Source organism: Boleophthalmus pectinirostris, unplaced genomic scaffold, assembly GCF_026225935.1.
Source record: "Boleophthalmus pectinirostris isolate CB_2022bp ecotype Guang Dong unplaced genomic scaffold, ASM2622593v1 HiC_scaffold_6, whole genome shotgun sequence".
NCBI classification, from domain to species: Eukaryota; Metazoa; Chordata; class Actinopteri; order Gobiiformes; family Gobiidae; genus Boleophthalmus; species Boleophthalmus pectinirostris.
Window position 1 is genome coordinate 31721559 of NW_026571447.1, and position 16497 is coordinate 31738055.

The 16497-nt window shown below is 34.6% G+C and overlaps 1 protein-coding gene across 1 annotated transcript in view; it reads right to left on the bottom strand.

The window, feature by feature from the left end:
- si:ch211-154o6.3 (uncharacterized protein LOC563854 homolog) overlaps positions 1-14823 on the bottom strand; it is a 33147-nt gene extending 18324 nt beyond the window's left edge. The window contains exons 1-5 of the mRNA XM_020928049.2: positions 14495-14823; positions 12199-12317; positions 9812-10044; positions 7512-7635; positions 2225-2346 (exon numbers count right to left, since the gene is read on the bottom strand). Of these exons, the coding sequence (XP_020783708.2) occupies positions 2225-2346; positions 7512-7635; positions 9812-10044; positions 12199-12317; positions 14495-14584 (688 nt within the window). The 5' untranslated portion in view covers positions 14585-14823. The remainder of the gene's footprint in view (positions 1-2224; positions 2347-7511; positions 7636-9811; positions 10045-12198; positions 12318-14494) is intronic.
- Between the last annotated feature and the right edge of the window lie 1674 nt (positions 14824-16497).

Here is a 16497-nt window from a genome sequence, read left to right on the forward strand (position 1 = left end):
CGCGGGCTGTTGTATCAATATCACCAAGAGTATTTTTTGCTATAATTTACTGAATTATTTTGTTACAGCGCTACAGTTTTGTTGCTTGTTTAGAGGAAGGAAACTCGTTTACACATTTGACATTTTCACAGTTTTGATTATTAAAATGGGTGTGATTAATCCATCTATCATTTGTTTATTAATTTTTCAAAGTAAAACCAAAAATAAGAAAACAAAAAAAAAAACTATTTTTTTCATTATTTGTCTCCAAAACCAAAATAAACTAGTAAAGCAGTCAGAGAGCGCAGACCTCCGCCAAGGACTACCCCCATTTTTTATATAAATTGCGATAAAATCAGTCTTCTGGATCAGATCCGGATCAGCCTTTGGAATATGAAAGAGGATCCCATTGTCCATCCCTGAGTCAAATTTCATGGGGTTTGGTCGATAATTAACCGAGATATTGAGAAACAAAATTTTTGTCCCCATTTACCACAATGTTAACTAAAATTTCAAAGTGATCCAGAATCCAGGATTTCTTCCGGATCACCCCCAAAATGAAATCAGTTCTTCCTTTTCACATTTCCAACAAATCCTGAAAATTTCATCAAAATTGGTCCATAACTTTTTGAGTTATGTTGCTAACAGACAAACAAACAAACAAACAAACAAACGCCGGCAAAAACATAACCTCCTTGGCGGAGGTAAAAAACAGAAATGATTCGTTTTTTTCAGTTTTCGATTTTGTGTTTAAATGAATAATGGAAAACACGGATAACGGCAGTTTCCCGTTTACGTGACCCAGAAGTGACACATTTACACACATAAACATGTATATGCCACTGGAAAGAGCAAGATGGAAACCCATGTGGAAACCTACATCCTTTTTTGTGGAAATAAGAGTATAACCCTAAGACCCAAAGACAGGATGACACAAAAAAATAAATAAATAAATGGTGTCATATTCCAGGTATGTTCTTTTTATTTAAAACACTGTGATAATAGACTGGATGTAAATATTATTTTTCACCATCTGCTTGATCCGCGGTCAAGCATCTCTAGTTTAAATGGTGGTAATGTTAGTGCACAAAACAGAAACTATTGCTAACATTTTTCTTATGAATGGATGATAATGGATAAATGAATGAATTAGGACCTCCGTTTGTTCTTCTGCTTGAGCACATGTTACAAAAATCATAGAGGTTTATATATAACTGGAGAGAGTGGCCAAGTCCAGCTCTTCATACATGTCAATGGCCAGGGCTCGGCGAGTAAATTCAGCCAATTTGTAATAAATGCGAAACGGTCGTTATCCATTTTTTCCATTATTCATTTAAACACAAAAATTTAAAAAAACAAATCGAATCGTTACCCATTTTTTCATTTTGGTTTTGGAGACAAATAATGAAGAAAATAGTTGTTTTTTCATTTTCTTATTTTTGGTTTTATTTTGAAAAACGAATGAATACTACACGGATTGTTGTGTTTTATATTCATTTTGCACAAGAAGTGGTTTAATAAAGAGTTTATGTATCACAGCCATCATTTAGCCTTTATTTTAATTGAACAGCATCAAACTGATTTGAAATATATCATATTGAATCGAAAGTGCACTGGATGAAGATATGTATCATATCTAGAGGTGTGCAAAAGTATCAAAATATCGATATATCTTATTGTTTAATGTGATGACAGTGTCAATATCATGGGCTGCTTGAATCAATGTGTCACCAAAAGTATTTTTTGGTATATTGTACTAAATTATTTTGTTACAACACTACAGTTGTTGCTTGTTTAGAGGAAGGAAACTTGTTTATGCGACACCTTTGATATTTTCACTGTTTTGAGGATTAAAATATTTGTGTTTCATATTAAGTTTGCACAAGATGTGGTATAACAAAGACTTTTAATATCACAGCCATGATTTAGCCTTTATTTTTTATTGAACCATATCCAATTGATTTGATTTGAAATATATCGTACTGAATCGAAAGTGCACTGTACTGAGATATGTATTGTATCGTGGCCTATGTATCAAGGTATGTATTGTATCGGCAGCTTCTTAATGATACCCCGCCCTATTACAGTGACTAAATTTGAACATAAAATTTAAAGATTTTCTATAATAATAAGTGAATAACAGTAAAAGTAATTTGTCATTTGCAGTCTTTTTAAAACAACAACATAATCATATTCTGTGGCACACATGCATACAACAGTAGGGGGCAGTGTGTGCGCGTCTCACCCAGTTTTTTGCAGTACTCCGGAGGGGGGGCGCACAGACAGGTGACCCCCCCAGAGTGACCGCCGAGGTTCTTCTGCTCTGTTGCCGTGGGAACATGCCACACCTTTACCGTAGTGTCTCGACTGAAAAAAAAAAAAAAGAGAAGAAAAAAGAGAAGAAAAGAAAAGGCCGTATCATGGATCTGCAATAACAACATATTAAACACAGCTATGAGCCCAATGGGAAGTGATGATATCGCCAGTCTACCTCTCAAACCACAAACAATATACGTGTCTCTGCTGATTTTATCCCTTGCCAAGGTTTAGTACAATGGACTGTGAGAAAATGCAATCGAATCAAAATTTCACTGGACGCAATTAGCAAATCACTGCAGTTTTTTAAGTACTCTAAATTGTGACTATTAGCTGTCAGTTCATATTTTCGTCTTTTTGTCAATTATTCTTCCTACCTCTGATTAAAACATAACTTCCAATCTAATCAAAAAGCTCGCCGGAAAAATCTTGTTTCCCTCGCAGACCTCATAGTAACGTCTTCAAAAAGAAATACATACCTTTGTCTTTTATTCTGTCTTTATGTATTCCCAAGTTACGGCGTTATGCTTTTGCTTTTATTTGACTGAATTGGTCTTATTGTTTTGGGACTAGTGAGATCAAATTAAGCAGTTATACAGTTTGTTGATTTTTTATTGTTCTCTGTCCCTCTGCAGCACTTGGCAACTGTTTTGTTTATAAAATGTGCTATATAATGTATTTGCATTTATGCCCATTACTCACAAACTCACTGTCAAACTAATACGGAAACTAGAAACTCACGAGGCAAAATTGAACCTTTCCTGAAAAGTCTTGATATTTATTAGAACTAGAAGTGTAAGGTCATGTGGTAATATTAAATAAATTATGCGTATTATGTGTTCAAAGTAGGGAATGTAACAATAATCAAAATCTCTCGGTGCGATATTTTCACGTTGATATTTTGTGGACGCTAACAGAATTGTGAATATGCTGTATTTGCCAACCCAGTCCAGTCCAGCTTTATTTGTATAGCACACTTTACCAACACAAAGTCTCCAAAGTGCTGCACAGAGTAGGCACAATATAAATTAATAGATTCATTAAAATAAAGCATAAAATAAATAAGCAAGTCAATAAAAAACATTTTACAAATACTGAATAAGTAGAAAAATAGCAATAAAATCAACAAACAGGGTAACCCCAGATTTGACTACCCCAAATTTAAGACTTTTTAAAGGGCCCATCTCATGCAAAATAACTCTTTTCACATTGTATCTTCTGCACATAAACAAGCACAATTTGGGTTTTGGAACATCCATTACACAATAGTTATGAAATCTTACTGATTTCTTGGAGGCAGTCACAGACCAGGAACTATGAAACTGAAAGTCCGACTATTGCTCACCCCCCGCCCGTCCTGAGAAAGCACAGGCTCCGCCCTCCAAACATGACGTAGGCTCTGAGTGAGCCGCCCTTCCTCCTCCCATCTCAGGGAGGGAGGGGGAGACAGGCGTGCACCCTGATAACGTTAGGAATAAACTTTTATTCATCATCGGACGAGGACTTTGAGGTGCACGAAGCTCAAGCACCACGTCGACATCAGCTGAACATTACTGATTGGTAAAGTATTAATAAACACTAGTAGATAAACGTATTACATTGTGTACACAGTGGAGCGGGGGAGGAGGGCGGGTGCAAAGCGCTTTCTACTACGTCAAACGCGTCATAGGTGTAGCTGCCGCGTCATCATTGTAGCAGCTTTAGTTCGTTGTCACGTGGGAGGGGGGCAGAAATACGCTGCAATTTGTTTAAAAAAACAACAAATCAATCTAAAAACCACTTCAGCGACATATACAAGGCCCACACATCACTCTTAGAAGGTAGAAAGCTCTGAAAAGTTGATTTTGCATGAGATGGGCCCTTTAAAGACCTTTTTAAGTCCACTTAAATGAAAATTGAAAACCAACATCACACCCATAATGCAGGTGAAAAACACCAGATCCAAATCTAATAATGATCAACCAATTACTATATCTGGAATCTAAGAACCACTGTGGATTAAACCTACACTTCCACATGATTCATCCAACGTCTTCCTCCACTCTACTGATTGTTTACTCATTGTTTACAGAAACCAAAGTATTGTTTGCACATACTCCAAATTAGACGTTCATTCAGGTTACATGATTTCACGTTGTTGGTTTTTTTCCCTCCCTCTGTTTAACATCGCACTGCAGCCTGGTTGAGTATACAAAAAAATAGACTAATGAAATTTAAGACTTTTGTGAAAAAAATAAGACTTGGACAACAGAATTTAAGATTTTTTAAGGCGTTAATTTAGGAATATGAAATTTAAGACCTTTTTAAGACTTTTAAGACCCCACGGCTGCCCTGATAAAGTCAGAGGACCACACAATTCACACACAATTTTCCTTTTAAAATGCCTTGACAAGACTTTGATTCTGTCCTAATCCAAAGAATTAAGATTTAAAGGTGCTCATAACAGTTATTTCTTCATGTACTAGAAGTTGGCGCTGAAACGGAGCAAAGGATCATGGTCTAAGTAGTTCCTTCTGCTCTTTTTAGCTCTATTGCTGCACTAAATCTAATAATTTAAGCAGAGAGACTTGTAATTCGATATATTGTGATGGTCCATGGTATTATTCTGACACTTTTGACGATACAGCATCACAATATTTCGGTTATTATTACATCCCTAGTTGAAATTTATAGTCTATTGCTTTAAAAAAGGGTCTTTGAATCATTAATAATAATAATAATAGGTAATGTGTATCAATCTTTTTCCTTTGTGTCAGAATTGAAATGAATTTTTAGTACAGTTACAGCACTATTTGCTCCAAAATTATTACATGTTCTGTGAGGCAGCTCTAGCGAGGCTTTCAGACTTTAATTACTATATTATTTTCCACTTATTAAATTATGTCTATGAATAGAATAGTTTTTGACAGCGAGAATGGTCACAGTCAAAGATATTATTCAAGCGTGAAAGAGGTTTTGGCCTTTGATTTTTCTGCAATTCACCAAGAGTCTGTGTTTCTGCCGTGTGAGTTTATTGGATTGTTAAGCGATGACGTTATAACTCCACATCCCTCCGGTCCAACAGAATTCCAGCCGTGTTCACTATAATGCTAATTTGATTTTAACCTGCCCCAGGATTTTGAGCTATAGCTGATTTATTTATTTTTTTTTTACTGTTGCAAAATTAGTTCTATAAATAAACATAATGACGTTAGGGCTGAATGATTTGGGGAAAACTGCAAATCATGAGTTTTCTGATGAGAGCTGCGATTGTGGTTTGATTTGCTTTTCATTTTTTAATACTAGGAGTCTCTTTTTTAAACATACAGGAGCACGTTAAAGGGAAAAATTTAATCCGATCTTAACAAATTGAAGAATCAGATCCATTTCAGAACATGTTTGTAGAGGTCTAAACTAAAAGGTTATCAGGTTTTAAACGTAAGACAGGATCCCTAGTTGTTTGCAAGGGAAATTATGTAACTTAGATAATTATAGACAAAGCGAAATCCTAATTGTAACCATAACTAAAGCAATTCTGATTTGATTCCAACAGCTCAACTGCAGATATTATTTAGCCTGCCCTCCCATGAACAGTCAAACGTTTGGTCACTCTTTTTCTTTCTATATTCCCATGATTTTTTACACATTCTCACTGATTCTCACTGAAGGCATCAAAACTATGAATGAGCACATATGGATGCAGTAACCAAAAACAAAAAATATACAACTGAAACAGACAAAGAGCAAAAAAAAAAAAAGGATAAAAATAGAGGGGAAGTTCTTACACAGCGGGAGAAAATTAATCTGCGTATTTATATGCTAATCCGTTTCATGTAAACTTAGTTGTATATATAATTGTATATAAATGTTTTTAATGTTTTGGAAGTGGTGTGTGCGTGGGAGATGGGTGGTCGGAGGGGCCGATGGTGCAGATTGGCAGCCTCACGTCCGTCAGTCTGCCCCAGGGCAGCTGTGGCTACAATAGTAGGGCTTTGGGTATCTTGAAAGGCGCTATATAAATGCAATGATTAATTAATTAATTAATTTCTATGGCTAAAGCAAAATAGATGTATTCATATTAATATAAAATAAGTCAGAAATATAAAAATGTTCGGTCATAAGGATTTAAAGTGGCAACTTAAAATATATAAATAGTTAATAAGGGAAATATACGTATTCATAAATCCACTATTTATAGAAAACATTTTTTAAAAAGATAATTATAAATTATTATTATTATTAGTAGTAGTAGTAGTAGTAGTAGTAGTAGTAGTAGTAGTGTTATTATTATTATTACTTTATTAAGGAAATGCCTTTAAAATTATGCTTTGAAATTGTAATAAATAGTAAATGATGATGAAAAGGAAATGATGATGGTGAAAATAATATTAGTTTAAGTATAGGGACTAAAAATGTTTATTAGAAATGGGGACATTTTTGTTGTTTTGCATTTGTCGTGGCTGTTGCTCTATGTTTTTGTGTTTTGTTTTTTATGTTGACTGTTGTATTTTGTTAAATGTTATATTCTGTTGCCTTTAATAAAATATATAAATAAAAAATAAAACTACATACTTGTTCCGTCCTTGTTTTAGACTTAAGATATTAAAAAACAGCCACGCTTTTCTTTGAACCCTGGTTTGCACTCTTGACATTTCTTGACCCTGACGTTGCACACCTGTGACGTGAAAACCATTTCAGGAGACTTCACCGTGAAGCTCATTCTGAGAAGGCCAAGGGTCTGCAGAGCTGTCAGCAAAGCACAGGCAACTTTGAGGATTTGAATATAAAAAATATATATATTCAGATCAATTATTCAACTTTTTTTCTTTGATACATAATTCCATACATCTTGCATCATAGATTTGATGTCTTCTGTGTGTGCATAAAATATAAAAAGTGGTTAACTTTAAGAAGAAATGCATTGAAAAAGATGGTACGTTCAAACTTTTGACTGGTAGTGTTTTAAATTCATCTAAATTTCCAATATTTCTGTTGATGGTGACGTCACAGTTAGCAGCCCAGTGGAGCTTGGACTCGGTTCAGATCCAGAGTAAACAAACAACTCCATAAACCAGTGAGTTAAAAGGAGTTTAACCCAAACCACCAGAGAGTACAGCGCCGCTATTCAACCGTAAACAAACATGACTGTCTGAGAGCAGAGGGGCACATTAAGTGAGAAATCAGGAGAAATATTCACTTTGCACATCCATTATGCAAATGAGCCACTTCAGATTTACCTTCCAGAAATTACGAGGTTGTCAACGGCAACCACGCAGGTGATGATGTCGTTGTGGCCGTCCAACAGCCTCAAGCGAAACTTTGCCTTTTCCCACGATGCTTTGAGGGATGTAAATTCAACTTCTGTAAAAGGAAATGATTTGTGCAATTAGCAGTGTTGACTCATCAGCACTCAGGCTTGTTAATCTACATGGTTTTTCAATATGGATTAGTCTGGTACTGTGGAGAAAGCAGCCAATTAAACTGCAGGAAGGCAAAACACAGGTCCTGTCTGTAGGGAGGCAAATAGTGGCTGTTAGTTTGAATGCTGGCAGCAACTAAGCTTGTCAAGTCTCCTCGGGGCGTACATGAATAATCTGATTTTAGATGCTAATAGCAAATTAGGGCATTCAATGAGACCGAGACGGCATTGTAGTTTAAACTTTCTGCAACAGTGTTAGCCATAAGCCTGTTGCATGAACAAATCTTGAAACAGAGTAGTTATAAATATTGATAGCCAAATTACTGATCAAAACTAAAACGAGTGCAGAGATAGAATGAAACAGATGCTCATTTGAACTAGTTTCAAATCTTAAATAAACATGTATTGCTTCTGTTTGAGATAAGGTTGTGCAATTTATCGTTAATTAATCATTTTGATTTCAATTGCGATTTGTGTGTCCAAAATGACGATCTCCAAACTCATATAATCAAGTTGAAACAATTGAAGCTTAACAAAGATTGTTTTGGGATATTTTTTTATATAAATAAGTATATTTATTTCATTTTTTTTTTTAAATATAGAGATTGTAGAACAGTTGGATATATAGTTTATTTCGGATACATTTATGTTTTTCTATGCCTTATTTCTTGTTCGAAGTATATTTTATTTATTTTATGTTCTATACATCGCAAAACTGCTCTAAGACACATAACTGTATAGCGTATATTTATTTTCTATTTGAAAGTTTTGCGTAAATTATCAATAAGAAAGTGGGTTTTTTTTGAGAGAGAGTGTGATGGAAATAACGGGCTTCGCAAATACCGTATTTTCCGCACTATAGGAAGCGCTCTTAAGCCTCCAACCCCATCAAAAAACGACTGCGTGCCCCGCAATCCAGAGCGCCCCATACACAAATCCACTCGGGTGTCCCAGCACGACTTCAGTAAACTACAAAGTCGCACCACCCGCAGCGCACGCAAACACACACGGAGCAGACAGCGACCGCACAGCGAAAAGCATCAGCAGCCACACTCATCACTCCACGCCGACGAGGAACGGAACGGAGGAACGAACCGAAAAAGCGAGTCCAATGTGCCACTTCTAGACACAACTGAACAACTGAGTCACTGCGAACACGCCGACAATCCGTTGGTCCCAGACAGCACCCTCCCTACACGCCACAACTGAACAAAGCCCAGAGTCACCGTGAACGCCACCAAACAAACAAAACCCACTGACCCATCCAACTGTTGTGTTTCGATTTAAAGTCCAGGTGCGGTTTATTTGTGGAAGAAAGTTCAAAAATAGACCATTTAATGACAGTGCGCCTTATGATCCAGAGCGCCTAATAGTGCGGAAAATACGGTAAATTCTTTTTTTTTTTTTTTCAAGAGAAATAAGTAAAGAAGTAAATGCATCGTGTAACTAAAAAATAATCATTTGAATAATCGTGATAATGATTTTTTTTCCATAATCGAGCAGCCCTAATCTGAGAATATTGAGACAACACCATCTTGAGTGATACATTTTTACATATATACAGTATATATATTTAAAAAAACACATGAAAAATTGAGAATCAGTTTAAGTTTTCAAGCTTTTCCAGTTTTTGGGAATGATACTGGAAAGTCCAAAGGAGCAGATAAATGTGCCTACAATGTACTGTAAGTGAAAGAAACACTTTTAGTTCAGATTAGAAATCGATCTATAATGTGATAAAAATGTATATAATTTTCCATTTTCGATCCTCAAAAGCTAAAAAAAATAAAAATTACAGTAAAGTCTACTCCGGTTTCTTAGGCTAGTACCTTCAGAGTGAAAAAGACTTCCAGATGGTTATCAAATTGGCCGACGAATGAGCGATTATGCCGATTTACTCACTATAATAGAGTTTTGTCTGTTTCAAGATAAAATAAAAATGTGTCTTGCTCAGGCAAACATCAACTGCCCCCTCGAGACAGTCACACGCAATAAAACTAATAAAATAAAATCAGATGTTCAAAATAAAACGCTGGTACTTGGCGCTATTTAGGACAGTTAGAATATAATACTGATACTGTCATTTTTTGTGACTTCTTCAACTCGGGAATAACTCACCTTCCTGATTCGTTTGTTCTGTTAAGTCTGGCTCTGCAGCGCTCGCCATGTCCACATCCTCTCCACCTGCCCCCTCACGTTGTCTGCTGGATCCTTCTGTCCCTCTCCCCTCTGCCCCTCTCCCGTCTTTCTGCTTGGCCCTCGGAGCTGGACTTTTTTCTGTTTTGGACTGTTCCCTCAGAATCTTGGAGGCAGGAGGCATTTGTGATGGAACGGCCTCGGGGGTGTCCTCCCTGTAAAGACAGACGAAAGTTCAATGACGGATTTCAAAACAAAAGCACATATAGGACCACTCCATCTTGACTCGGCAATATAAACCAAAACCTCAAAAGTAAACACAATAATAATAGTAGTAATCTTACTACTTTGCATTCGTGCTTTCAAACTGTTTTGGAAATGTGTAAGTGTTTGCTAATGTCAGGGTTCCCACTCATTTTCACAATATTTCAAAACTTCTCAATGAGTTTTCATGACCTAAAGTGAATTTTCCATGATTTTACAGCACCCTACATGTGTAGAATTGATCATACATTTAGGGCTAAATATGAAATGTTAGAAAATACTGTCAGTGCATTTATTGTCATCTCCTTTAATCAAAAGGCGCAGACGTTCAGAACTAATCATAACAGCTTAATGACAACTTAACGGAACGCTGTAGTTGTGTGAAAGAGATACTAAAATTCCATGACTTTTTCCAAAACTTTCATTGAATTTAGTGAATTCCATTACTTTTTCAGGCCTGGAAAATGACATTTTCAATTTCCATGACTTTTTCAATGACTGTGGGAACCCTGTAATGTGTGCACTGAGTCTCCATGATAACTACTGAACACACCACCATAGAGATACATGTAGAACCCACCCAGCGCGATGTAAAGTATCAATATTGTTTTGAGGATCCCAATAACTCATAATGAGAATATTTTTTGGAAATCCTTCAAAAATGTGACAAAACATTTCTTTGAGTATCCTTTTTCTTGTTCTTTCTTTTTTTGTTTTTGCAGCATATTTAGTTTTAATTATAAGCAACATTGTCTTTCATGGAGACACTGTTGCTCACAAAAACAATGTCCGGATGACCACCGTTGAAACTGTCTCTATAACATTCATATAACATTTTTGATAATTTGATTTATTGGCCACCTAGAGAGACGTTCGGGAGCTGTGACAGATTACGGGACATAAGGGATGCCAGTTTGCTGTGGACTTAATGCTAGTTTACATGATTAAAACTAATATTACACTGGTTCATTGGATATAAATGTAGATGATCAAACTGCTCCACATTTTAAAGATTAAACCGAGGCAATAGTGAACCTAAAGGTACTTAGTAAACCTGACAGAGTAGTTTAAAGTGGCTCATTGGATAAACGGCATCCCTAAATGAAAAGGACCAGACAAATTTTAAACAGCATTTGTAAGGTTCTACAATGACCACCTTTACTTTGTGTATCTGATGTTAAGATTTGAAGGTTTGTAGGTTGTATTATTAAAATAAAAAATACATACAATATTGAAAACCCTGCTTATCTTCAAAACATTATTCATCACATTATCGATAATTTGAATAAGGCCATTCATTTGCTTATTTCATAATCAAAAACATGTCAAAGTAGATTATTAAAATGAAAAAATTAAAAGATTAAATGGCCCATATTACACTATTTTCTGATCTACAAATATGTTATAATGTTTCTTCATCACAAACATACCTGGAGTTGTGTTTCGTTTTTTTCACACATGTTTAAAACACAAACCCTGCATATTTAGCCTGAGTTGTTCTCATAAACACTTTCTCCCACTTTATGATGTCACGTGGTAATACAAGAAGTGCTCCGTTCTGTTTTTATACCCCTACACCTTCACTAGAATCATTATAATTTCCAACAATTGCCTATTTCGACTGCGCTAAAGGTAAAAGTTAACTTGAAAACTACCACTATATGACATTTCAAAGGTGGAAAAGAGCATTTTGAGCTTTGGGGAGGTAGACAGACAGACTGATGAACGATAAAGGGTTATTCAAACATGTGTGAATGAAATAAAACACACCTCGAGATATGTATTTGAGGAGGTGACAGTTTTAAAACAGCTAAGAGCTCACAAGAGTCTACAGTACAATCAGCAGTAGCCGCAGTACACTTTAGCAGGACTCGAAACCTTTAAATATTAAACAGGGGTAATGAGTAACACTTTAAGTCATAAATCTATGGGACTCGCTTTACTTTTTTTCTTTCTGTTACTGACACCATTTGACCTGCAGCGTGTTTGGATAGATGTACAAAACCAGATCAAACAGCTCAAAGTGAATGCTGTTGCTTTTGAAGAATTACGTCTCTCTCTGTGTGTCGGGCCCCCCTTGTGGTACATCTCTCCCTCTTCCTTACACTTGTCTTTTCATCTTCTCCTCTTTTCTGTCTCCCTCGTTCCCTGGAGTTTGCTGCGGGCCAGAAAGCTGCAGCTGAAGCTCAGCCAATCTGGAACGCAGCTCCGCCTTCCTGGAGATCTGAGGAAAGAGACACCAGATTCACAACCAATCGACTTAATCCAATTTGTTTATTTGCAACCGACGTGTTCAGTCTGATTTCATTTATCAATCTAACCGGAAATGACAGCTGGTTTGTTTGGGATAATTGTGAATAATTAGATATGCACCATGGGAAGAAAAGAAATGTCAAGGTTGTTTTTAAAAGCTACATTTTTAAATGAAGTTCTTTTTCAGTAAATTTAGTTCCTTGAGTTGGGCAGTAAATTGTCTGCTAGTGTCAAAATATTCAACCCTGACTTTGATACTAAGTAAAACGTTCAACTCTCATAAACCAAAACCAATACAGTTTTCAATATTATGATAATAAACATGATAATAAATAAATAGGGATGTAACAATAACCAAAATATCGTGATACCGTATCGTCAAAGTTCTCACAATAACATCGTGGAACATCACAATATATCAAATCACAAGTCTCTTTGCTTAAATTAATAGTTATGGTGCAGCAATAGCTCAAAAAAGACAGAGGGCACTACATAGACCATGATCCTTTGCTCCATTTCGGTGCAGACTACATGAAGAAATAACAGTTTTAAGCACTTTTAAGTTTTAGTTCTTTGGATTAAGTCTTGTAAAGGCATTTTAAGAGAAAAAAGTTGCATATTCACAGTTTTGTTTGTAAGCCTCCACAAAATATCCCAATAAATATCGTACCGTGAGATGTAAATCATGAAAATATCGTACAGAGACATTTGGATATTGTTACACCCCTAATCGTGATCTTTCCCATGATATCGCAATAAATATCGTACTGTGAAATTCATACCATGACAATATACGATATTGTGAGACTTGGATATCGTTATACCTCTATAAATACAGATTAAAATAAAAGTAGTTTCTTTAATGTTTTTATGTAGTCTTAACTTATGAGTTCTTATGTATTCAGGAAATGTAAAATTTTGTTTTCTTTTACTACTAATAACTATATTTGTTCAAATTAGTATCTTGTTTTGGTGCTAAGTTTAGAGTGGAGGGTTTAAGGACAGGAGATGTTCTGATACAGTAATCCATTTGTTTGTTTTCTATGAATGTTTGTTAATCTGCCTGTCTGATATTGACCAATGTCTGATGTTTGATCTTCTCTCTTTCTGTTGGTTAAATCAATGATCTTGTTAAAACCTAATAGGCGAATGCTGTTGTGATTTTGGGACTTGACAAAAATAAACTGAACTGAAAACAACCTCATATCATCTCTATCATAACATAAAAATAACTGTTTTAAATTGATGCAGAATATGAATATTGAATAATAATCATCATCTCTAATACAAAGGATGAACTATTGATCAAAAAGCTTCAAATATATCTGATCAAATTAAAGAAACCTGTAGTGCAATGAAGTGTAAAACTATTATTATTAAGTAGAAATGTGGATTTGGAGGAACCTATACAGACACAGGAAAAACTCCGTCCAGACTAGGAATCAGACCTAGGGCCATGTTTCTCTATACTGCAAAAATGTGGCCAAAATTTAAGATACAAACACTTAAATCTATCAGAAAATTACTTAAAATAATGAAATTATGTGTCCATGCAGCAAGATAATTTTACTTGGCAAGTTAGACTAGACTGGACTAGAATTAATCAGTCTCTGGTAAGTGTTTATGGCTGCTAAGTTTTAGATAAACATACTTGAGTAGGGACTTAGACTTAGGCAAACTTTATTAATCCACAAGGGAAATTATTTCAGGCAGTATAAAGCAAATCTGTATCACTAAAGCTAAAAACAAGGAAGACTATGGTAAATGGTTTGTAGCTTCTTTTAAACATTTAGTGCCTAAATTTATCATTTTCTGACTAGTTGAGTTATGGAAGAAATATACGTGTGACAATTTTTAAGATTATACAACCGATTTAGAACTAGTAAGCAGATAATAAATATAAAAACAAGATGGATAAGATGATATAAGTTTTAAAATCTGGACCATATCAGACAAATTTGCAGTCTGGTGTTTCTACAATGAAAAATAGAAAATGTTAGCTCATAATCACAAGTTATTAGTGTCTTCTCTGTGTAGTGAAAACAGAAATTATTGGATCCTTGTGTTGAGTTGCATTTTACATTAGTGCACATTACAAAAGCCTAGTGAGGACAGTGAATAAATAATAAATAAAACGTATTTCTGTACCTTAAATCTCTCCTCTGGTGTAAGACTGATTTTTATTTCCAAATTTCCAATCTGTCTTAACTTTTTCTGCAGTTTTCTCACTTCCCCCATTGAAACTTTGGTCTGGAGCAGCAGCAGTCCACCTAAACACTGTGATTTATAGGCTAAAATCAACAAGTTTACATCGGAAAAAAAACTTAAATTATCCCCGACTACGCGTACGGAGTTTATACCATTTTAAGGAAACATTATTTTACAAACAAGAGGTGTAAATAAAACAGAAATCGGATTATAAACTGCAGAAACCTCGGAGGATTGTTGAATTGTTTGGAAATACGTGTCGCCGGATGTTGATGATTTTACAGCAGCGTGTTCCTGTTCCTACAGCGCCCCTTTGTGGAGACTAGAAGAATTACACTTTTGCACGCTTATGTCCTGGTCATGGATCTATAATAAAAACTTGTATTTTATTATTTAATTTTTTTATTTTATCATAGTTATTTTTTTAATAGATTTTAATAGATTGTATAGATTTTTATTAATTTTAAAAAATTTTATAGTTCTGTTTAAGTATTTACGGTCCTAGTTCGATTTATATAAAAAGCACTCTGAAACAGGATAGGCGGTTGTACACGTTTGGCCCATGGATCTATTAAAATAATATAATATCGATATAATTACTCTTTGATTTTCTTGCTGTGTTAAAATTTTGGGGCAATATATGGTATAGGTTGGCTGCTATTTTCAACAATAAAATACTCTACGAATACATTTTAGAGAATAACCATGCTTATTTTTATTGCTTTAATATTATATCAATATAAATTACAAAATCTAATGACTACTTGATTTTCTGGCTGGCTGTTGCAGTAATAAATAAGATATTACAAATAAGACAAACTTTTTATTTTTTATACCAACAGTACCAAAATACAAAATACTAACCAAGTACCAAGAGCATAGATATTTTAGATTAAATTATTACATTTATAGAATTGTTACATTTGCATGCAGTGTTTTAATGTTATAAAAATATAATGAATACGATCTAATAACTACTTGATTTTGATGTGTAACATGTGGCTTATAGACAAATTATGAACAAACCATTCAGGCATTACACATAGCCTTCCAAGAGCAGTACACATTTTGGATAATGCCATGACATATATTATTTAATGTTAATTCAATTAATATAATACATACATTCTAATGACTACTTGATTTCTTCTTGGTGTGAACATTTGACACAACACACAGTAGACTGGCTGCTGTAATGAACATGTAAATAATAAGACACTACAAATACCAATAGCATAGACAGTTTTCATTCTCATTACTGTTAATTTTGTACAATCATAGCAATCATGATGAGCTTTTGTGCCTTCTTTATCATTATTATTAGTTTGCATGACCACAAACGAAAATATATCTGTGCATCTATGTGTTTATGTATGTATGTATATATGTATGTATCTATGTATGTATATATGTATCTATGTATGTATGTATGTATCTATGTATGTATGTATGTATCTATGTATGTATATATGTATCTATGTATGTATATATGTATGTATGTATGTATGTATGTATGTATGTATGTATGTATGTATGTATGTATGTATGTATCTATGCATGTATGTATGTAACAACTGGGGTAGGACACAATACGTTGTTTTTTTTACTTCAACCTGCTCCTTTTGAGCATCAGAAATGGTCCCAAACATGTACATCTTTATGTTTGTACCAACTGCTCAAATAACCATAATTTTTAAAAAAGCAAAAATAAAAAAAAAGAAACACTGTATAAAATAAACACAGTTATATAGAGTGTTTTTTATGTTAAAACAAAATAATTAATCAAATCTAATGACGAGTTGCTTATGTTGACGTGAACATTTTAATGCGGCACAGACAGATTCGCAGCTGTCACCAAGTTTTACAGTAATTATCATTCATTAAACTAAACACATGGCATCTCCACTCACCTATGTAGTAGAATGTAGGCTGGTGGATACTAA